This window comes from Camelus bactrianus, chromosome 9 (assembly GCF_048773025.1).
Source record: "Camelus bactrianus isolate YW-2024 breed Bactrian camel chromosome 9, ASM4877302v1, whole genome shotgun sequence".
NCBI classification, from domain to species: domain Eukaryota; kingdom Metazoa; phylum Chordata; class Mammalia; order Artiodactyla; family Camelidae; genus Camelus; species Camelus bactrianus.
The window spans coordinates 58,228,250-58,252,031 of record NC_133547.1 but is presented as its reverse complement, the minus strand read 5'-3'; the positions used below and the strand labels follow the sequence as shown (position 1 = coordinate 58,252,031).

At 40.9% G+C, this 23,782-nt stretch overlaps 1 protein-coding gene across 1 annotated transcript in view; it reads left to right on the top strand.

Moving 5' to 3' along the window:
* Positions 1 to 22,184, top strand: part of PHLPP2 (PH domain and leucine rich repeat protein phosphatase 2) — a 63,224-nt gene extending 41,040 nt beyond the window's left edge. Inside the window, exons 10-19 of the mRNA XM_074370480.1 lie at positions 1,009 to 1,069; positions 4,242 to 4,337; positions 5,602 to 5,757; positions 7,701 to 7,901; positions 10,546 to 10,708; positions 10,924 to 11,054; positions 12,407 to 12,517; positions 13,344 to 13,538; positions 14,981 to 15,212; positions 17,406 to 22,184. Coding sequence (XP_074226581.1) covers positions 1,009 to 1,069; positions 4,242 to 4,337; positions 5,602 to 5,757; positions 7,701 to 7,901; positions 10,546 to 10,708; positions 10,924 to 11,054; positions 12,407 to 12,517; positions 13,344 to 13,538; positions 14,981 to 15,212; positions 17,406 to 18,560 — 2,501 coding nt within the window. The 3' untranslated portion in view covers positions 18,561 to 22,184. The remainder of the gene's footprint in view (positions 1 to 1,008; positions 1,070 to 4,241; positions 4,338 to 5,601; positions 5,758 to 7,700; positions 7,902 to 10,545; positions 10,709 to 10,923; positions 11,055 to 12,406; positions 12,518 to 13,343; positions 13,539 to 14,980; positions 15,213 to 17,405) is intronic.
* The last annotated feature ends 1,598 nt before the right edge of the window (positions 22,185 to 23,782 follow it).

The window sequence follows — 23,782 nt, the reverse complement described above, 5'->3', positions numbered from 1 at the left end:
CAGTTAACATAGGGAAATGCAGTCACTGGTCATCAGTGATATGCAGAGTGAAACTCCAGTGTGACACCACTGCACACCTACCAGAATGACTAGAATGAGAAGGACTGAAAATACCAGTGGCACCTGTTGGGTGTGTAAATTGATGCAACCACTTTGAAAAACCACATGGTAGTATCTACTGAAATCAAACATATGCACCCTCTGCACTCAGCAGTTCCTCTCCTGAGCGTGTATTTAACATAAATGCACAAAAGACATGGATTAAATGTTCACAGAGGCACTATTCATAGTATCCCCAAACTGGACGAGGCTTAAATGCCCATCAACTCTACAATGGGTAAATAAATGGTAGTATATTTAGAGGAAAAAATTTTATGCAGCCATGAGAATGAATCAACTACAACTATATTCAATAATATGGACAAATATCTCACAAGCACAATGTTTAGTGAATGAAACCAGACAAAAAGTTGTATATGCCAAATATGTTTATTTATATAAATAGGCAAAAGTAATCTGTATGTGGGGTGGTGAATAGGGGGAGTGAGGATGAGGAGCAGTATCTGGGCAGCTAGTATGGTTCTGTGTCTTGATCTGGGTACTGGTTATACCAGTATGTTCTCTGTGTAAAAATTCATTGATCTATACATTTAAGATTGTTGCTCTTTTTTGTGTTTATGTGTTACTTTAATTAAAAATTAAAATGTCACTAGTAAAAATCCATTTACTAATTTTTTAAGGTCAAAAGCTAAGTAATTATTGTTAACATTTAACAAGTGCCTGATTGAATGTAAATCCGGGGCAGTACATAAAATCCTTCAATTAGTTGTTGTATTTGGTTTTCAAATTGGAATTGATCAGTAAAAGTCATTGTGAGTTCCCCACTGGTTTTATCTTCAGTTCATCTCAGTAGATGACATCAGTTTTCATCAGTTTTTCCCCCTTGTGTCCTCTCAGTTGCATTCTTCTTTGGAGAATGTCACTAACACCTATTTGTTTTCCGATTAGGGCTGACAGCAGTGAATGTCTATCCAGTACCCAGTCTACTCACTTCTCTAGAACTCTCCCGGTGAGTGTGCCTCATGAGGGTGGTGCTTGTTTGATTCCTAACATTTAAGAGATGTATGTGGGCAGTCAGGCAGTTTTGAGGTACAAGAAATCTAAATATATTGAAATGTTTGGATAACCTGGAGAAGGGTGTAGGATGAGTGGAGGAGTAAGTTTAGTATCCATGCTATCTATTAAAGGAAAGGCCCTCTGGAAACAGAAGGGTGCCTCTCAGTTACTCATTGTTAAAGTCTGTGGATTTAGGATGAGATACTAACAAAGACCTATTACTCCTCCTTGGCAGTGATTGCCTTTTTCCAGATAATTATTGGATTTTAGTGACTTAAACTTATTATCTTACTTTTTTGATACTCTTGTGACCCATGCTGATCTGATTTTCAGAGAGATATTACTTACATTCAAGATTTTATTACTTCTCTTGCTGGTCAAGAATAAACATAAATGAGATTTGCTTTTTTCTCTTCATTCATTTTTAACACTATATTAGGCATTACTATTCAGTGACTGTGTTTTACAGTCTAGTGGAGAGTTTGCAATCACACAAGGAGTAACAGAGTAGTGTCTTAAGTGCTGTGAGTGTAGAGTGCTAGAAGCAAGTAGCAGGGGCAGTGGACAGAAGTGAGACAATAAATGCAAAGTACGTGTCATATGCCTGACATAAAATAGTCTCTCAAGAGTGATAGGTAGGTTCCTTTAGATATTTGTTACTTTGTTGTCATTATTATTAAGCTTTTGTTCTAGTTTCCCTTCTATCCATTTCTTTCTGTCATGTCTTCCCGGCAAAACCCCAGCACAAATCAAGAATAAGATTTACCCTCTCCACTGAGCTTGATCATTACTGAAGAAAATCATGAGTGGACACCACTGTAAATTTGCAGTTTCCAGCCTCATCTGGAGTCTTTCTCTTGTCAGCTCCTCCCAGGACTCTGGGCATCTGTTCCAAATCGCTTGGCTTCTCTCAGCCACAACGCGCCTCATCCCTTCCACTCTAGACATGACTGAGAGAGTGGAGGACATCTGAGTTGGTCTCCCTCCACTCCTGCCCCCTTGCTGACATTTATGTAGAGTCACATCCAACCTCAGCTTCTTCCTCCGTTCCAGGCTGCCTTGCTCCCATCCACTCCCGCTGCCCTGGACCTTGCTCTGTTTGTCTTCCTCCTCTCCTCTCATGCCTGTTCAGGGGTTTTCTTTTTCTCGATCTGTACACACACTCATACCTCTTCTGTCTTAGATGAAAAAACATGCCCTTTATCTTGCAGCCCCTCTAGCTACTGCCTGTTCCCTCATCCCTCTCATCCCCCTTTTGTCCCAATTTCTCAAGAGTTACTTGCATTTGTTGGCTCCATTTCTGTTCCCATTTGTTCATCCCACCGCAGCTGGCTTCAGACCTTCTCTTGTGGAACTTTTCTGTATTGACACTGTTAATCTTGCTCTCTTTTCTTCAGACGTGCTGTTTCCTTGGCTGGCTGATACAGTCTTGATTTTTTTCATGCCACTTTGACCATTCTTTCCATCTCTCGTAGGCACTCCTCTTCCTTAGCCCTTTAAAGGTCAGTTACTCCAGGGTCTGTCCTTGGCCCCCTGTACTTCTCATTGGACATAACCTCATTTACTCCCGTGATTTCAGCTACACTTCAGTGTCACCATCACCCATTTCACCAGTCCAGCCCCTCTTCTCGCAGCCTCAGACCTATGTGTCCAATTTCATAATAGATGTTTCGACCTGCACATTTTCAATTACCTCAAATATACGCAACATTAAATTTATTATCTACCCTTCCAACCCCACTTAAACCCGTTTGTCTTATCTCTGCTTCAGCTTTGGGCATTATCATAAGACAGTCATAGCTAGCTGGACACTACTGAAATTCATGACTCTCAGCCTCATTTGGAGCTTAGCAGTCCTTTCTCTGGATAGAATTTTCTGATTTTATCCTTGGTCTTCTAGGCTAAAGCCTAAATTTCTCCTTTGGATCTACCCTATGCTCTACTCCCATGTCTAATCCACCTCCAAGTCATTTTGATTTTTGCCTCCTAAATATTTCTAGCCCGCCTGCCTTCCCTTCCAGGTGTATTACCACTCACTGAGGTCCTTATCATTTCTTGTCTGGAATTCTGTAACAGCTTCCTGATTATTCTTCTGTTTACTAGTATTAACCACCTCAACCAGACCTCTGTGTAACCATAGCGTGAGCTGTTTAAAGTGCAAAACGGACATTGTCTCCTCACTGCTCACAGCCCCTTCAGGGATCTCCCTGCACTTGCAGGATAAAGTCATGGTTCTAGACATGGTTCAGTCTTTCTAGCCTTGTTTCTTCCCACTCTCCGCTCCTCATTTGCTGCTCTGGCATCACCAAACAGCTTATTATTCTTTTCTTGCCTCTGTACCCTAGCTCACGTCACCACCTCTTGCCTTGGAACATCCTCCTTACTCAGGTCATTTTATAGCTTTCTCCACGCTCTGCCCCAGAGGCTGTATCTCTTCAGGAGCTTGCCTCCATCCATGTCAGGCAGAGTGCTTCCTTCATGAAGCAGTCAGAGCGGTATCTGCGTTTCTCTTACAGCACTTCTTCTGCCTCATCTTATCGATTCATCGATCAATAGCTGCTTTAAGGCTTAGAGAAGCTGAGTAACATCTGGAAATAAAAGTCCTTTTACTGAGTATCTGCCCAGTGCTCTACTAAATTTTTGCGTTCACATTCTAAATGACCTGGAACTTTTCCCCTCACTGGTTATCTTTTGTCTCCACCTCCTCACTTTTATTCATTTGGTTCATTTCCCCCAGAATTTGCTTCTATTCTCCCCCAGTCATTACTTGGGGAAATCCTACTCATCTTTGAAGATTTGTTTAAAATGCCGCTTCTTCCATTCAGTTTTTCCTCCCCTCTCCCTCGTCCCATCCCCCGACTTGTGTGCTTTTCTACTGCTGAGCACGCAGCACAGTCCATCTAGTCTCAGACGTGTTTGTGTGCTTGTCTCTCTCCACCCTTCTATTGCAGCATTCATTGAGTACCTACTGTGTTCCTGGTAGTGTACCAGGATGCCTTGTCGGGGGGTGCTTCTGCCTTCCAGGAGCTCAGGGCCCAGCTGACAGATAAAGAACCTACTAGGGAAATGGAATAAGTTCTACTCATCATCCTAAATGATGCCTTTTAATTATTTATTTTCTGCAGAAACCTGCTGGAGTGTGTCCCTGACTGGGCCTGTGAAACAAAGAAGATAGAAATACTAGATGTGAGCTATAATCTTCTGACAGAGGTTCCAATGAGGTATGCTTGTGTTAATATATATATTTTGTGTGTATTTAATTATTTTCCTAGATTTGGGTTGCCTTTCAAAGGCACTTTGATTCATTTGCTCAATAAATATTGAGTACCCGCTGAGTGGAGGGCAGCGCAAGTGCTGTAAGGAATCCACTATCGCCCAAGGCATAGTCTTGGCCTATAAGCAGATGGTTGAGATGACTTGTGCAGAGATGACTGTGATAAAACATGGAGAGAGTTGTGACATAGGTTGGTGACATGATAGTGATAATAGTTCATTTGTACTGGATGATTTATTTTGAGCTGGGCAGTGTTCCAACAGCTTTACTTTTATTACCTTATTTAATCCCATATCAACTTTATTTTATAGATGCTGTTATCCTCATCTTACAAGTAAGGAAACTAAAGCTTAGAGTGGTTAGGTGACTTGCCCAGGGTCACTTAACTAGGAAGTGATAGGAGCTGGCATCTGAGCGTAGTCATTCTCACTCCAAAGGCTCACTCTTGGTCACTAAGATATATAAATAAAATGTTTTAGAAATTCAGAACTTTGAAAAGAGAATTCTTTCTGGAGAATGCATATTCGAATTGATCTTTATAAGATGGTGGGATTTCGTATGTGGAGGGAAAGATAGAGGTGTTGAGGGGTGGGGGTTGGTATATTAAAAAGATGTAAAATGTGAGGTTATTACTTAGTGGAGTCTTTAAAAGTAAACACATGCAGTGTCGTATTAGTAGGTATGAACACAGCCTTGCAGTCAGACCTTCATTCAAATCTCGACTACACCATTTACTACATTCAATGTGAGATCTTTGGCAAATCAAGGTCACTTAACCCTTCTGAACTTCTTAGTTAAATGACCTGGCCACATTTTAAGCACCGAATAGATAGTAGTTTTTGTTATTAACTTATACTCAGTTGTATTGATGTTAATAAATTCACTGAATTTAGGGTACTGTCTGCCTAGACCTAAAGTCTCAGTTGATTTATTCCAGAAATTGCATTTTTTGTTTAGACGTGTTCTGAGCTGTGTTTTTTCATTAATCACCTTTCCCCAGAATGCTTTGAGTAACTTCCTGGTGGGCGGTGGGTAAACAGATGGTCGAGGCTGCTTTTTTGGCTTAGGCACCTGTTGGTGATGATACTGTCTAGGAGAACATATTTCTATTAGTTTACTGATTTCAGCTAAATAGCCAAGGAGAGTCTCAGGAGGAAAGATTTAAGTCCGTTATCCTGTTGTTGTTTCTTCTGTGTGCTCTTCCTCGTTAGAATCCTTAGTAGCTTGAGTCTCAGAAAGCTGATGGTGGGACACAATCACGTGCAGAACCTTCCAGCGCTGGTGGAACACATCCCTCTCGAGGTGTTGGATATTCAGCATAACTTGCTCACCAGGCTGCCAGATACCCTCTTCTCCAAGGCCTTAAAGTAAGTGCCATAGATTTTAGTTGGGAGAACAGAATCATTTGGCTAAGCAAACTGCCTGGACTTGTCATTAGAGTGACCTTTGGAACTATCTTTACAGAGTGTCCTCCTAGTCTAGCTTTGGATGGAGACTTATTTGCAATTTGTGTGGAATAAAATATGACACTGTCTTATGAGGCAGAAATCCTCAATTCAAAAGTTGAAATAACCATCAAATACTTAGGAAGTTATGGTGTTTTAAACAGGTGTTACCAGGTTGGGAAGGTTCAGGCTTTCATCTCAGGAAAGGAGTACAGTTACGATCTTCAAAGAGAGATTGCAGCATTCTGATACAGCTTTTTGCCGGGGGCGGTTTTCAGCTTTTGCATTAGGGAGAAAGGGACATACCACTGAAGATAATCTAGTTTTTGCTTCCAGCTCTACCAAGCTATCACACAGTTACATTATTTTTTGAAGGGTTTTTTTTTTACTCCCTGCTTTGAAAACTGTGCATTTAAATGTAACATTGTTCCAAAAGTATTTGCTTTCTCAGTTGTAAGTTAACAAATAGATAGTGTGTCTTCCTGTTTTAATACCCATAATCAGGTTTATTTAACATATATGTCACCATTAAATGAAAACTAGTTTCTCTGGCAGTGTGGAGAAGGCAGTATTGTCTTCAGTTTAGACATGGAGAAAGCAGAGATAAGCAGAGGTAAGCAGTAGTAATTTAACATAAGGCTGCAGGAGACATACCAAAAGCATTTCGCCCACAAGTGTCTATCTTGTTCTTTGTTTAGCAGCTTATACATTTCTTCATGTATAATACACTTGGTTGGATTTTCCTAAAAATAAAATCTTTGGAAATTCTAAAAAACGTTTGAGGGAAATTTTCTGTTTGGAAAGTTTATGTAGAGTCTTAATTGTTAATTAACAATACAGTCCATTTCATTCTGATGACAGTCTGAATAAAATTAGTTTACAACTGTAAAGTCCTATAGTAAGGAAGTTACCTAGCAGTTGTAGCAAATTGTCAGTGATATTTAACACTAACCCTGCACAGAACACTTTTGGGCCATACAAAGATACAAACAGACACACTGAATCCTCAACAGCTTAAAAGCTAAACAGTGATGTGGATCACACAGTTTGAAAAAGACTTAAGAACACACAAATTTAATAATATTAGCTGCCTTTTATTGAATATTTCCTACGTGTACCAAACACCGTGCTGGGCAAATTTTTAAAATCATGCCATGTTTTACCTAGGAGACTGGTGATGGTTAAAATGACTTATGATACTCATTGTTGACAAAGGTGTGAACAAATGCATTCTTATATCCTTCTTGTGGAAGTATAGTTTGGTATAGCCTTACTGGAGCTCAGTTTGGAGATATATATATATATAAAAATCGTAAAGACATGTGTAGCCTTTGACCCCACAGATTCTGCTTCTAGGAATGTAGCCTAAAGAAATAATTGGGTAGGGACTCGAAGGTGCTCATTAAAATGTCTATAGTAACAAACACTGGAAACAGCCTGTAAACCCATTATTAGGGGATTATAGAGGGATTGGCTAAATAAATATGATCCTGTTAAAATCAGACAAAAATCTTTCTAAAAGGTGTCTTCAGAGTTCAGATATTGGTGAACATGATACTCAACACCCTTTCCTTTCGGGGGACAAACAACCAGTAAAGCATGAAGCTGGGTTAGAATTGGGCCCTTACAGAATCCTGGAAACACAACTAAGCCCATGTTCTTTCCTCCCTACTTGGCCTGTGTGAGTTGAGTAACAGGAACTTTGGTAGAATCAATCAGAGAAAACTACCTGGTGGAAATTACTTTTGTCATGAGTTTGGGAGCGTGGAAAGTCACTGTTAACGTACTGAGATGGCATGTGGTCTGCATGAAAGAAGGCAACAAATAGCCATAAAGGGAATGATGGTTTGCATGTGTTCCGGCAGTCTCAGATACTTGAATGCATCTGCAAATAGTCTGGAGTCTCTGCCATCTGCTTGCGCTGGGGAGGAGAGTCTTAGTGCGCTGCAGCTGCTCTACCTGACCAACAACCTCCTGACGGATCAGTGTGTGCCGGTCCTGGTAGGGCACCCGCACCTGCGAATCTTGCATCTTGCAAACAACCAACTACAGACTTTTCCCGCAAGGTAAACAAACACAAACTTTGATTATTTCAGACATGTGACATGAATTCTGCTTTTGTCAGACAGCGTCACAGCCATCCGACTAGGTGCTCCTACTTTACGTTGACTGACTTACTGATGCTGTGATTCCACTAATTGAAAGGGAAGATCTGTTTGTACCGGTTGTTAAGTATCAGTAACCACAGAAGTTGTGGTTAAAATGTGTTTAATTCTTAGTTCTATTTACTAAATATTAGTCTGAGGATTTTCAATGTAGAAAGGTACAGGCCTATGAAATAATTTACATATGTTGAATGCCTACTGTATATGAGGTACTATGTAAGTTCTGGGGAAACAGTGGTGATTAAGTTAGTCTCTGTCCTCAAGGAACTTCCCGTCCAATTAGGAAAATAGACAAGTATATAAGCAGTTACAGTGCAGTAGAGGAAATGCAGGATGTCAAAGACACATAAGGGTAACTGCACTGCAAGAGTTGGCCTTCCTGGGGGAAGAGATGAATAGTATTTAGCCAGGCTATGTTCATAAGACTTAAGAGAGACGTTTAATGTTGTCCAAGTTTTAAACAGTATTAGTGGAAAAATAAATATCTTCCAAAATACATTTGATTAAAAGAATTTTTTTTTTTAGAAAATTTAACACCAGAAAAATCTGTGAAGGTAGTCATTAAAAATCATGTTTTCAAAAACTAAGAAGATAGGGAAATGACATTTGATATAATTGGAATGAAATTAATGTATGTATTTCATATATCATGTTTGGATGAAAACAAAACTATATTTTATTCTAATTTTATATATTTTATTCTAATTTTGATTTACAAATTTTCTTATAAATGTATTAAACTCAGAAAACAGAGATTGAAATATTTGGAGCTTATAGAAGACAGGTGGGATAAGCTTGTCCTTGAAAGAATCTGAACAGTGGCTTTTAAAGTGAATGTGGAATCTTAATATCAGGATGTGATAGATCTCTTGAAATCCTATCAGATTAATTCATTTGGCCTCAAATACGTTCATGTAAAGTGAAAATGACACACCACTGACAAGTTATGTTAGCCTAGGAAGCTGTTGGGAAATATCAGATGTAATACTCTGAAACTAATGAATTCTGCCTAATCTGATGGCACTCTTATTGTTGGAGGGGTCAAAAGCAGGCTAATGTAAAACTTAAAATACATCAGAAAATGTGAAACTAAGTAGTTAGAGGTAAAGACAAGAATTAACAGGAGATTACACAACATTAGAGTAATCTGAATACAGATAATAAAAATAAATGGAATTTAGGAGCAGTATATTAAAGAAAATGTATATTGTATACTGAATAATAAATCTACTGTCAAGTCATCTCCTGAACAGTGTTATAATTGCACAGGCACAATCCAAGTCTTCTGTTTCTTTTGGACTATTTTCAGAATCTAACACAGTTCTGGGTGCTCAGTAAGAGACTGATTGCGATACGGACACTTCGTTTCTGTCTGCAAGTTGGAAAGTCAAAAGTCCAAGTTGGGAATAGTGTTTGAGAAAAGTGTGAGATTGGACATTGGACCACTTTTAAAATATATTATTAAGTAACCAAAAAAAGAGCAAGTTATAGAACAGTATGTATAATAAGCATTATGTTTTAATTTGAAAGATAGAGTTTTATGCATTAAAAAGGACAGGAATAATGTCAACCAAAATGTCATCAGAGATTATCAAGGATTAAAAGATTTTTTTTATGTTCATCTCTATTTTTCAATTTTTTTTCAGTGTTACTGTTGAAATAAGAAAGAAACGATTTTACTTAGCTTAATTTTTATAAACTATTGATTTTCTAGCAATAGAAGTTATATGAAAGGGACAGGATATAAATTTCATGTAAACTAGATCTGCATATGAAAAATTTGGCAAGAAATTCGGCAAAATGAAAATAGTAACTTTTTTCAGATTGGTGGTATTACTGTTGATTGATTTTCTTTATTTTCCAAACTTTCTATGTTACAGCAGTTTATTACTTTTATAATTTTTAAAATCAACAGATTAAGAGAAATCAGAGCAGTTTGCAATAATCTAGATAAAGGTGTTAGCCATCTTACTGTGCAGAAAGCTTTGGTTACCTTTTTGGGACAGTGTGAATCCCCTACCTCACAGTCCCCAGCACCATGCTGGGTGTACAGGAGGCACTCGACAACTGTTCATGAAGAGGGGTTATGTTAGGAATACATGACTGTAGAAAATTAAAACCAAAAGGAATCTTAGTTATGATTTAGTACCACTTCTTTATTTTACGGCTGAGGATATTGATGTCCACTGACTTCAGCTTACCCAGTATTTTGCAGCTAGTTAGTGGAAAGCAAATGCCATAACTAGTTGACCAACCCTAGGCTAAGGCTGATTTAGGCACTTCCTGTAAGTCAGGTACAGGAAGGTGTTCACGCCCTGAGACCCAGCATCTGTAAGGGAAGCAGGTGAAGCCACAGCCCTTGAAGTGCACCTAGAGGGGATGAGGCCGAGGCTCAGTAGGAGCCTCATTCACCCGCTCTGGTGACTGTTTCCTTCTGGGCAGGTGTCTGGCAGTGGACCGTTCACCTCTGCTCTAGCCACTGTGGAACTTGCTTGGCAGCTGCTCGTTTGGATGCAGTGTGGGTATTTTGGTGTTTCTTTTTCAGCAAACTAAATAAATTGGAGCAGTTGGAGGAACTGAACCTAAGTGGCAACAAGCTTAAAACCATTCCCACGACCATCGCAAACTGCAGAAGGCTGCACACACTGGTGGCGCACTCCAACAACATCAGCATCTTTCCCGAGATACTGCAGTTGCCTCAGATCCAGGTACTTCGTGTGCTGCAGTGATGTCCTCCCAGGGAAGTGGCAGGAGGGTGACTGGGGTGGTTCTTGTCTCATAAGGAAGAGGAAAGCGGCAGTCTGTGATCACAGTGTATTTAATTGATTCCTGGGAAGAAATTAAGTTTCCTTTCAGGATATAGTAGGAGACTGAGGGTTAGACAGAGTTAAGAATTAACCTAATCTCTTCATTTTCCTCTCAGTTTGTAGACCTAAGTTGCAATGACTTGACAGAAATCCTGATTCCAGAGACTCTGCCTGCTACTTTACAAGACCTGGACCTGACTGGAAATACAAATCTGGTTCTGGAACACAAGACGCTGGACACATTTAGGTAGGATGTGTTTTGAAGTTGAAACCATGTGTGCTCCTAGTCATGCCAGCCTTGTGTGGTTCTTCTTAAGGATTGTGGAGACCTTGGTTCATTAAAGGCATAGAATGAATTTGTTCATAAAGCTCCTCAGATCTCTTCTTTGATTCAGTTTTTGATGGATGTTCTATCTAGTAGTCAGCCCATGTGTAGTAGAGCTCAGCATCATGACTACTGCTCAGCCATCCCCCCAGTATTTTTTTTTTTTTAAGTAAAGGTAGATTTATTTAGAGAGACACATACTACATAGTGTAGGCTGTTTCAGAAGGCGAGAGAAAGGCCATGAGGTGTGGGGTTTGGGTGCTTAGGTTAAGGTAAAAGTAGATACACTGTCCGTAGACAGAGTACGGGCCATCTCTGAAGACAAGAGAGTGAGAGGCGCCATGCACCCAGTACTTTTACAGGGCAGGTGTTGGGCTGTACCCCACAGGCCTGCAGGCCCTGCATTTGCCCAAACTTAAGACCAGAGAAAGAGCCCAGAATCAGCAACAGAGACATCAGTGGTTTAATGGACAGGGGGATCTTACATGTCTGAAGCAAGGTCCTAGAGTGAGACCCGACCATGTGCAGCAGACAGCTGGCAGGACATGACAATCATCTTGGCTATAGGGGTGGTGGGTTGAGTTGTGGGGCTGTTGCCGGTTACAGAGGAAATTGATGTCAGGTTGGCTTATCAGTTACTTGGAAAACCAGCTGAGGAGCATGTGCCTCACTGCTCCTTTGATAAACTTTCATGGTAGAAATAGTTCTGATCTAAAGATTAGAACTATCACTAGCTGGGGTGGGAGTGAGGTGGGGATGGGGCCAGCAAGTATGTAGGCATTTACTGATTAGGTTCTATGATTAAGAAGGAAGGTCAGTCAGGTGGGTCAGGTGTGGGTGAGGCAGGCAGTGGTCGAGCAGGGGATGTACAGAGAGCCAGAGAACAGCCATCTTGTGTGGCCTGATGCAGGCTAGGTGGTTTAGGTGGCACAGATCACATTATATTACAACATCTAAGAGACAATGCCAAGATTTCACTGTATCAAAATACTTAAAATAAGTAGACAGTTGGTTGAAACTTAGAAATCTTTGTTGTGCTTAGTTTTTCATGGAAATGAACAGAATCAATTATAATAAAATTGGCCCCTATTTTTTTCTGCTGCTTCTCTCCTTCCTCTTTCTTGGCCAGTGGTCAGCACACTCCTTTATTTAGTCTTTCTGGAAATGAATCTGGGTCTGTCAACTGGTTATCTTATAAAAACATATGCTGGGATAGTTTTTGTAAAATACAGAAGCGTATACGGTTTAATCTTCCCTTCTTCCACTTCCCACAGCCATATCACTACCCTGAAAATTGATCAGAAACCTTTGCCAACCACTGATTCTACAGTTACATCAACCTTCTGGAGCCATGGACTGGCTGAGATGGCTGGGCAGAGAAACAAGTGAGTATCGTGGCCATGGAAACTGAGAAAGTTCCCCCCGACATCTGGGAACTGATCTAATACTGAAAACTAGCTGCTGTTCTCCTGTTGGATGTAAACAAATCACAAGATTCCAACATCAGATAAGCTCCCTCTGAGACCATGAGCCAGTAAGGCAAAACAAGATGAATGTACGTTCCACAAAATACCCAGCACCCCGTCTCATGACTAAGACGAGTGACTGCTACTTTCTTTACCAATCATAACATTGTCCCCTTGCTAATGTTCTTTCCCATAGATAAGATTTATTGAGATCCCTAACTGTAGAATATTCCTGCCTTCTTACAGCACCAATCTATTATGATCCCACACTTTGTTAGACTCTCCCCAAAATGACACAATCAAAGCCCAGATCCTGTACTAGGTTATTTTCCCAATATCCTCTGACATACCCCAGAGTCCCATGGTGTGCTTTCTCTTGTTGAGAGGTATAATAAACCCAACTTATTTAGCCACAGGTGTGTTGTGCACCTAGGGGTCTTTGGCTGAAAGGTGTTGATGACACTAGTCCTTAATCAAAAACACGTAATCTTTTTAGCCTTCTGCAACAGTGCAAAGCTAATGTGTACTGCCCCTGAATGTGGCTGCATTTCCCCTTCTCTTATGACATCAACTCTTTAAGATGCTGCTTAATTATCTTATGTAACACTTTTTCATGTGTAGATTAAGATTTACTCCTATTCTTCTCCACCCTCAATTAATACGTACTTTTCTAAAGAAGGCTCCCTGGAGAGCGCTTTACCACTAACTCTTTTTGGTGTTTGTCTTTCTCCTGTTTCTGTGATAGGCTATGTGTATCTGCTCTAGCTGTGGATAACTTTGCAGAGGGGGTGGGAGCTGTATATGGCATGTTTGATGGGGACCGAAATGAGGAACTCCCTCGCCTACTCCAGTGTACCATGGCGGATGTGCTCTTGGAAGAGGTACAGCAGTCAACCAATGACACAGTTTTCATGGCTAACACCTTCTTGGTATCTCACAGGTAAGCAGATGGGTTGAATAATTCCTAACTCAGTTCTACGTTTAGAAAATCTCACTAAGCCAGAAGGTCAAGGTCTCAATTATAGGTACCGGAGCAAGGTGAGATCGTGCTCCGTGTTGCGTGACCATTCTTTGCATCAGCATGGAATTTGGGGACTTCGGCTCTTTAAAGAGCCTGTGGAGCCATCTGTTTTCTCTGCTGGAACCAAAGACTGCTGAGAATCTGGAAAGCCCAGAAATCATGCGCAAAACATTGTGTGTGTGCACGCGCGCGCCTTTGGGAAGGAAGAGATAAGCTTTTATGAGATTCTCCAGAGTCAGTGACCTACAAAAGGTTAACCTCTCATCACGTTCTTGTGTTTAGAATACTTATTATTGAGGATTGACCAACTAATCCTCTCACTGAAGTCTAAGCCACTTAAGAGCAAAAACCCTATAAACCAAACTTCTGAAAAAATCTCTTAGCAGCTAATGGAGCATCTTCACAACAGGTGGGCTGCTTAAAGGAGATGTACAGCTGTGAGGTCATACCTTGTATAACTAGGGTTGAAACGGAACAGCATGGAACCCGAGCTGGTTTTATCCATCATTATAACACAAAGCAAACATGGTAGTTAAATGACTCTATTTTTCAGTAATAAAACTGAGCCTAGGGCCTTGGCAAAATAAATGGTTTGAGAAAGGAAACTTAGTTTATGAAGCACCTATCAAGAGCTGGACACTGTACCAAGCATTTTTCATTCTATATCTTTAATTTTTCAAAGCAAGCCAAAGAGGTGAGTATTTTAAGCAGAAAAATTTCTCAGAGCATTAGCATGCTGAGGATTCCATGAGTGGCAGAGCTGGAACCTGAAACCCAATCTTTCCGACAGCATCTGCTCTGTGCTTAGCATTGTATACCAAGTGCTTAGGGGATAGATGCCACGTGTGTGGGAGAAACACAAGGAAAACAGTGGTCCTTCCTTCAGGGAACTGATAACCTAAGCAGGTGGTTCACAGAGTGTGGTTCTAGGACTTGCAGCCTCAGCATTACTGGAAACTTGTTGGAAGTGTAGATTTTTGGGCCAGCCCCTTACCACCTGAATCAGAAACTCTGGGGATGGGCCCAGAGTTGTTTTTAATGAGCTATTCAGGTGATAAAAGTTGGAAGCCACTGAATTAGGTCATTGTAGCTATGATCAGACATGAGCAGAAGCAGCAGAGAAAGCTGCACCTCCATTGTCTCCTTTCCCCTCACCCTTTCTGTAAAATTTCTTAGCTAAGAGTAGAAGGCGAGGCTCTCTTCACCATCATCATGCACAGCAAGAGATACCTTCAGATGGCTGACAGTGAGGCAGGTTCACGGTCATGTTGCAGAAAAACAAGAAAACCAAAGACGCGAAGGACCACTGCTTTTTTGTAAAATTAGCTACCATGTTTTCATTTTCTTTTCTTTCTAAACAGGAAATTAGGAATGGCTGGCCAGAAGCTGGGCTCCTCTGCCCTCCTTTGTTACATTCGCCCTGACACTGCCGATCCAACGAGTAGTTTTAGCTTGACTGTGGCCAATGTTGGCACATGCCAAGCAGTCCTGTGCCGAAGTGGGAAACCGGTGCCTCTCTCTAAAGTCTTTAGCCTGGAACAGGACCCACAGGAGGCTCAAAGGGTGAAGGACCAAAAAGCCATCATAACAGAGGTGAATCTTGCTCTCCACCAGTCACTTCTACCCCCTGAATCTAATGAATGCTGTTCTGCATAGAGGCAGTAGAAGGGCTGTTTGTTCTTCCTATCAAGACTTGTAAATTGTATCCAGTCCAGATAATAGTACTAGAAGAAAATCTAATGAGTTAGTGACTAGCAGAAAGAAAAAGCAAATTAATTAGAAATGAAGTATTCTGATTTGTGATCCGTTAGATGTATAGCTAGCATATGAAATGAATGTAAGTGTTCCCCTTGGGTAATTTCCATCTGGTTTGTTACTCCGAACAGAAGAAAAAGTTCTGTAGTTTGACATCCTGTTCTGAAATGCGAAACTTCACAGTATTTTTCCTGTTTATATTATATATGGCTTAGTATACTCTGGTGTTTTGTTTTGCTTTTCTTTACTAAGGAGGCATCAGTATTTGCTATTTTGTAACTTTTCTCCTTTTTCAGAAGTTAGCATATCATTTTTGCTTTCAAGGAGACTTTAACAATTACATGTGAACATTGTTTACTGCAAAGCAGAACTCTGTTCAGATCTTTTGCCCATTATTATTGGATTGTTTGTTTATTATTGAGTTCTTTGTGTATTTTGGATACAAGTCCTCATCAGATATGTTTTGCAAATTTTTCTTCCAGTCTGTGGCTTGTCTTTCATTCTTTTAACAGTGTCTTTTGCTGAGCAGAAGTTTTTAGTTTAATGAAGCCCCACTTACCAATTTTCTTCATTCATCAATCATGCTTTTGGTATTGTAACTAAACACTCACTGCCAAACCCAAGGTCACGTAGGTTTTCTTTTGTGTTATCTTCTGGAAGTTTCATATTTTGTGTTTAGGTCTGTGATTTATTTTGAATTAATTTTTGTGAAGGTGTAAGCTGTTCATGTGTAAATTCTTTTTCTTTTTTTGTGAATGTCCCAGTTTTCCCAGCCACATGTGTTGAATAGAGTATCCTTTCTCCACTGAACTGCCTTGGCTCCTTTGTCAAAGATCATGGAGTCTCTTTGTGTGGGTTCACTTCTGGGCTGTCTGTTCTCTCAGAATTCTGAAGTAAGGACTAGATTCCATCCAAGGAAGCACAAAACCAAAAAAATAACATTATATTGTGGTTGATACTATGGAGGTTCTAGAACTATGGTCTTAGAAAGGTCTCTCAAACAAATGATAAAAGATAATTTTTATTTGATTAGTCTATTATAAAATTTAAATAATATTTAGATTTTTCTTAGGGGGTCCTAGACAAGTAGGAAATATTTTTATAAATGTATTTTAACTATAGACATTTATTATTTGCTAAGCATTATATTCTAATTATTTTGTTTAATTGTCACAGTAACCCCCATGAAATAAGTGCCTTTATTTTCATTTTATAGGTGAGGAAAATAAAATTTAGAGTTTGTGACAAATTCTGATAAATGAGAGAGCCAGGATTTTCCGCCAGAAGATGACTGCAGCTATGAAATTAATACATTGAGGGCTTTAGAGGTTTTGTTTGTTTTTATCTTGAGAAGAAATCAGTATAAAGCATCTGTCAGATGAACATTCCCAACCTGCAACCAGGGTTATTCCTTTTCCTCTGAGTTTAGAATTGCATCATTCTTGGTACAGCCCTAACAGTAGATGAATTATGCCACAGATTTCAGACTTTCCTCTTCTAGGCTAAACAACTTCAGAGATGATTCAGTGCTTTAGCTATAAAGATTCTCTTAGCCATTTAATATCTTCCTGAATCTTTTCAGTCCCAACTGTGCCTTTAAATGAGAAGTCATTGTTAGTGAGCCATCTGAGCTTTGGCCTCTCAAAGAATACTAGTGATGGGGAATTAATGCTAGTTCTCCTTACTGTTTTCCTAACAGATGTTTCTCTACTTAAGAACATGCGGAGGCCTGTACTTCACGTTAGAGCAGGTATCTTTTGAGATAGAGGTGCCTTTTAGCCACTTAATTTTAATTGGTTTTAACTTGGTCCTCAGAACTATTTGTGGTATAATAAACATTGGATATTTTGTCCTTTTAGAATTCTATACGTTTATTTTGCGTAAGTCCACCTAAAATTACACAGATCCTAGGAAAAACTACCTAATATGTCAGTTCTGTTTTATTGTAGAGCCCTACACATTGTGATCTAGAAAGATATAAAACTATGTCACTGTTGCATTTCTCAGAGTTGGCATTCTACTTGTCTCTAGGACAACAAAGTGAATGGGGTGACCTGCTGTACCCGGATGCTGGGCTGTACGTACCTCTACCCCTGGATCCTCCCCAAGCCCCACATATCTTCCACTCCACTTACCATTCAAGATGAGCTGCTGATTCTGGGAAACAAAGCATTGTGGGAACACTTGTCGTACACAGAAGCTGTCAATGCAGTACGCCGTGTGCAAGACCCATTAGCAGCTTCCAAGAAGCTATGCACATTAGCCCAGAGCTATGGTTGTCAGGACAATGTGGGGGCGATGGTGGTTTATTTGAACATTGGTGAGGAAGGCTGCACGTGCGAAATGAATGGGCTCTCCCTCCCAGGACCTGTGGGATTTGCTCCAACCACCATCATCAAGGACCCGCCCAAGCCAACCACTCCTTCCTCTAGTAGCGGCATTGCCTCCGAGTTCAGCAGCGAGATGTCCACCTCAGAGGTGAGCAGTGAGGTGGGATCCACTGCTTCTGATGAACACAACACAGTTGGCCTGGATGCTGGCTTGCTTCCAAGGCCAGAGAGGCGCTGCAGCCTCCACCCAGTGTCCACCTCGGGGGTTTTTCAGCGTCAACCTTCGTGTGCAACTTTCTCGAGTAACCAGTCTGACAACGGCCTGGACAGTGACGATGACCAGCCTGTTGAAGGGGTCATAACAAATGGCAGCAAGGTGGAAGTAGAAGTGGATATCCACTGCTGTAGGGGAAGGGATCTTGATAACTCTCCCACTCTTATGGAGAACCCTCCTGCCCCATGTCCCGAGGAGCGTGCTAGAGGATTATTTTTTGGGATCCGAAGACAGAACAGTGTGAATAGTGGCATACTTCTACCAGTGAGCAAGGACAAGACGGAGTTACAGAAGTCGCCTTCCACCTCCTGTCTCTATGGAAAGAAACTCTCCAATGGCTCCATCGTGCCCCTGGAAGACAGCCTGAACCTCATTGAAGTGGCCACAGAGGCACCCAAGAAAAAAACTGGCTATTTTGCTGCCCCAACTCAGCTGGAGCCAGAGGACCAGTTTGTTGTACCTCGTGACCTAGAAGAAGAAGTAAAAGAACAGATGAAACACCACCAGGAATGCAGGCCTGAGCCTGAGCCCAGTGAAGAGGATCGGACCGAGCTCCTGGAGGAGTTTGACACAGCGCTGTAGCCCTCCCCTGGGAGCTGCGGCACCGGGGAGGCGGTGGTGTTGGTGAGGGGACCCTGTCAGGGGCATCTTGCCTCTGCATTTCTAAACCATAAATGGGGGAGGGGGGTAGAACTCAGAGCCAAAAATGGTGAAAGCTGTCAGGGTCTTGCTGTGGAAAAGCTAGTAAACACCATCAGTGTTAAGTTTCACATCTGACCCGTGTTGGAATTCCCAGAGTTGCTGGGAAGCAAGCAGACGTTGCTCTGTGTCAGTCCTACCACCTGCCATTAATCCTTTCTCTCCTAGGATAATTTTGAGAATTTGCCTGCCTGGGCAGGAAAGGGACCATTTCTGTGGAGGAAATAACTGAAGATCGATTCCCTTTACTGATTGCTGCTGACGGATCTCTGTGACAGAGAAATCACCTTCTATCTCAACCTGACTGATGGGATGTGATGTGACTAGTCACATGGCTTTTCCTTCTTCTCTACGAGAATACAGCCTATTGAAACGACGTTTATTGGAAATATAGAACCAATCAAACAGATAATTTATGTATGTAATGTAATGAGAGCACTTTTCATTGACTGTGAACTTTTTATTTTTGAATCTGCACTCGAGCCAATCTTCTTAGAGGCAGCCCGGCATGTTTGTCCACAGGCAGGATGACCATCGGGGGTTGGAACCGGCTCTGAGGGTACTAGGACAGGCCCTGGGAGATGGACTCAACTGTTGGCTGTCAGACTGTGAAAGTTCCTGAGAAACTTGGGGGAGTAGGATCTTTTTGGGGGATGAAGATGGGAAGGAGTGAGGACTACTTCCCTCCAGATCACAAAAGAGAATAATTCCTTGCCATATGTGACACCTGCTAGGAATCTCCCAGCAGATCACAGGAGGGGCACTTGGGGGTTGGCCTCTTTCCATAACACGCGGTGGAGTTGGCAGTCGGCCTCGCAGGATGTAGGGCCGAGGCTGATGCTGCTCACATCCAAGAAACCTCGAGTTATAGCAGACGACTCTGAACAGACTGAGGCTGAATGAGAGCAGATGGATGGAGCCTGCAGGTTAGACACATTCCTTCTCTCACTCTCAAGCAGAGGGATGGTTTTCTAAAAAGTGAGTAGAGGGTTCACCTCCTCCAGAGTCCTCTTCCAAAAACTGCTTATCCACCTCACATGGTTTCAGAGTACTGGGCTCAATTACTGAAGGACTTAATTGAGAAAATCCTAAGCTTACAGAAGACCTGGTTTACTGTATTTTTTGCACATTCCATGTAACCCTAGCAAAATGCAGTTCCTTTTATATTTCTGTTCTATGCCTTTTCCATTAGGAGATTTACTTAGGAAAATTAATTCCTTTTTATTCCTACAAAGTTTTGACATTGCTTGATTTTACCCAATGGGGAATGTGCTTTGAATTTTTAGAATACTTTCACAATTAAAAAGAAAATAGAATGGAACCACTTTTGTTTCACGAGAAACAATATTAAAGATAGGGTTGATCTATACATATACATGTAGGGTTTTTTTGTTTTTGTTTTTGTTTTTGTTAAAGCAGTAGTAGCAAACCAGATGACCTGTCCACAAATGATTATGTATCTTCATCTTCTCAGAGGCCCCATGCCCGCGTGTGTGTATCAGTGGGCTACACTCTTAGGGGATTCCATACCAATGGCTGTCTAATTTTCAACCCCTCAAGAATCGGAATTTGAGTCCCCAGATTGTCAGGAACTTCTGTGTCAAACTACTGGTTAGCTACTGAAAAATTTTAGAACTCAGGTCTTGATTTGAAATGGAGAACATAGTGGTTTATGCAAAGTTCAGGTGCTGTTAGAAAGATGGGAACAATAGTGTGTTGCCGCCTTATTTTTATATGGAAAAATGGGGGGGGATGAAGGAAAAATGAAAATGAAGGAAAAACTCAAGATGATAGTGATGGAAATTATTTTGGGAATATACCACTTTAATAGCATAGTTAAAATTGTCTTAAAAATTGTCCTTTATCTGTGAACCCTTTTCTTGTCTTCTCTTTGTTTCCCACCCTACTAATTGGAACCAGCACAAAACCCAGTTACAGAATGACTTTACTAAAAGTAAGTGTATTTATTTACTTTTTAGTCAGAAGAACTCTAAAATTCCAAATGTTCTTTTGTATGGTAGATTTATGTTCAGGAAACATTAAGTTGTATCAAAACCCTTTAATATAGGCCATACCAAAACTGACTATTCTTTTTTACAACTTCCTTTAATTCATTTCCCTCTATAATTGCTCTGTGTTTAGACAGAGGATAAAAGGCCATAGCCCATCACCAAAAATACACAGAACTCTTGACCTATGAAGTCATTTACAGTTATTGTGTGATCTGATTAGATTCTCAGATGGTGAAAGCCAGTAATCTGTCTCCAGGTGAATGTAATCTCCTTCCCAGGACTTTACCCAGAGGATGTGTTCCCCAGGTGGGCAGAGGCCCATTGATCTCTAGCCCAGAGATTCCAGCCTCTGCATGATTCTCAGGTCCCTGTGTGTATCTCCCATTTAATAGAGATGCTTAAGAGAATTTCTGAAAGGAAAAAAACCAAAAAACAAAAAATTTCTGAAAGGACATCACTTCTTCTTAGGGGAGCAGTCTAGAAGTCCCATGGAAGAAAGAAAAATACACAAGTCTTGGCCACCATGGTATTTTGATTTTTATCCAAGTAGATTGGAAATATATTTGAAAGTTTGAATGCTAGTATGTCATAAAGCTACCATGCTACCATAAGGGTCACTGAATTATCACTCCTCAAACATGTGAGTGAGGGCTTTATTATACTACTGTAGAGTATGTGTGTGCAATAAGTTGATGAATTCATTTTCCTGGTGTATAGAAGAGCCAGCACGAGCAGCTTGGTAATCATTGGGTGCTATTTTAATTGTTTGTAGCGAGTACTGTTTTCTAGAAGATGGAGCCAGTTAGGTTTGGCTGATCTACTGAATATCAAAGGATGCCCTTCTTTTCATGTAGACTTTCAGCAAAAGCAGGTACTTGGAAGCCACAGGCTCACCTTCTCTATCTACTCAATAATTACTAATGAAGAGACCTCCATAAGGGAGCACTTGGCTGTTATTGATAAATGTACCAATTATTAAATAATTAGTCTCCAAGCCATTCGGTGATGTCTGCAGCATCACTGTAGAACTGTCTTGTGTCACTTTTTACTTCCCCCTGGGTGGGGCCTTTCAAGACTCCTCAGTCATGGAGGCAAGTTAATCTTTCTCTCCAGTTAGTGACTTTTGCTCCATAGTTGGGTAAGCACTTACTAGATTGAGAAAAGCAGCTACAGTAAATCCTGCTCTGTTTCCCTCATTTGGTGATCATTCAGTCACACATAAGCTCTTTGTATTCTAAATTTCCATGCACTTCTCCCAGACGCTGTAGGGTTTTCTCTCACTGTTGCCAGTGGATGCCATCCAGACAGTGAGTTCATATCTATTGGTTTTGTGCAATCATTGTCGTATTGTAGTCCTAAGACTCATTATAGTGTATTTTTGATATTTTTGAAATGTGTTAAATTTTTTAATTCAATAATATGAGCCAGAGCATGTTGCAGCAAATCTATTGTTTGTAAAAAATAACAATAACGATAATAAATAAAATAAAATGGAGTATCTTTTTCATGGCTTTGTTTTCAAATGGAATACCTGTTACTTTATAAGTACTTTATTTTAGCATGAAACTGTAATTTTCTCCAACTTGTATATAGAATTAGTTTCCTAACCAAAAGCACCTTTAGGATTTTTCTGTGTTTTCTTGCTTTAGGGGAAGACAACAAATGAAACCACATTCCATGACACTATGAAGCTCTAAGTTAAGGAAAGAATAAATATTTTTGACCACCTTTGAAGCTTAAATAGCAATGAAGATTTTTTACGTTAAGAAATATTATATTCTGACTTGGTTTGTATGTTTAAAGACATCCCCAAGACAGGAAACATGGTCCTTATTTACATGCAGGTTATTAGCTGACTAGAGGGAACTCAACCTGTAAATAATCTACAGCTCCTCTTAAACTGTAGAGCTAACAGTGACACAGGAACTAAGTGGGTAATCAGCCATCATGCCTGTCCTAATGGCTTTGGTGGTAGAACTTAAGACAGTGGTGGGTTGAGGCTCACAAAACAGTTCTAATCCAGGTAAGCCTCTAAACTGTCCACCTCCGTTGGTTGTCTCTCATGATCTCAGGGCTTCCAAGCAAGATTAGCTACCTCACTCCAAATAAAGGCCTAGGTGAAATCATTTTGCAGGTTTCCTCCTCATTTTGCGGAATGAAAACTCACGAACTATTCATTGAGCACCTCCAATGTGCTAGGCTCAAGGCCACCATCTACTTCTTTAATAACTCGGTTCCTGGAATACCTGCCTCTTCCAGGGCTGCAGAAGTGAATTCTCTGAGTGTGTTCTCTGCTTTGTTTGATACTATTTCCCTGGTGCATCACACACCCCGAGGGCATACTCGTCCCTCAGGACACATTCCCCTGTGTGATTCAGAGTCTGAGTTTTGCCTCTGCTACTTCAAGGGATTTGACTTTAGGCACGTTCACCTCTCCAAGGCTCAGTTGTTTTTTCTCTCAATTGCTAAATGGAAATAGTATCTCTCTCGTCAGTTGTGAGCTAAAATGAGATGATGCCAACAAATGCTTCCTTAGCTCAGTACCGGACCTGGCACAGTGAGCAGTCAATGGAACGTCAAGAATTGGGTGAGTCACTTCGCCTTCTTGGTCCTTTGTCTCCTCATCTGTAAAATGTAAGTAAGAACCTGACAGGTGGTGGTAAATAAGACAAGTTTTGCTAAAGGCGTTTTCAATGTTTTGAACCTACAATGGTGGAGTGATTGAGAGGAGCTCAATCTAAGGAGCAGTATCGCAGCTGGGCCTGGGCACAGCCCTGGGGTCAGAGAGGCCAAAGTCCTCATTTTCTCAAGCCCAGGGCCCAGGTATGGGCAAAGATCTACTCAGCCATGTTCAGGTGATAAATCCTAGGTGACGATAGTGTTTGGGGAAGTTTTGGGGGGGGACTAGGGTGGGAAAGTAGGTGAGTTGTTTGATTTCTGTTGCTATTAAACGTCTTGTCTTACCAAACTCAGTGAAAACTGCGGGCCTCTGGCCACAGCCCCAGGGCTAAGGCGGTGGAGCAAAAGGACCTTTCTGTGGCACAAGTGTTTGGGAAATAGTATCAAACAAAGCAGAGAACACACTCAGAGAAT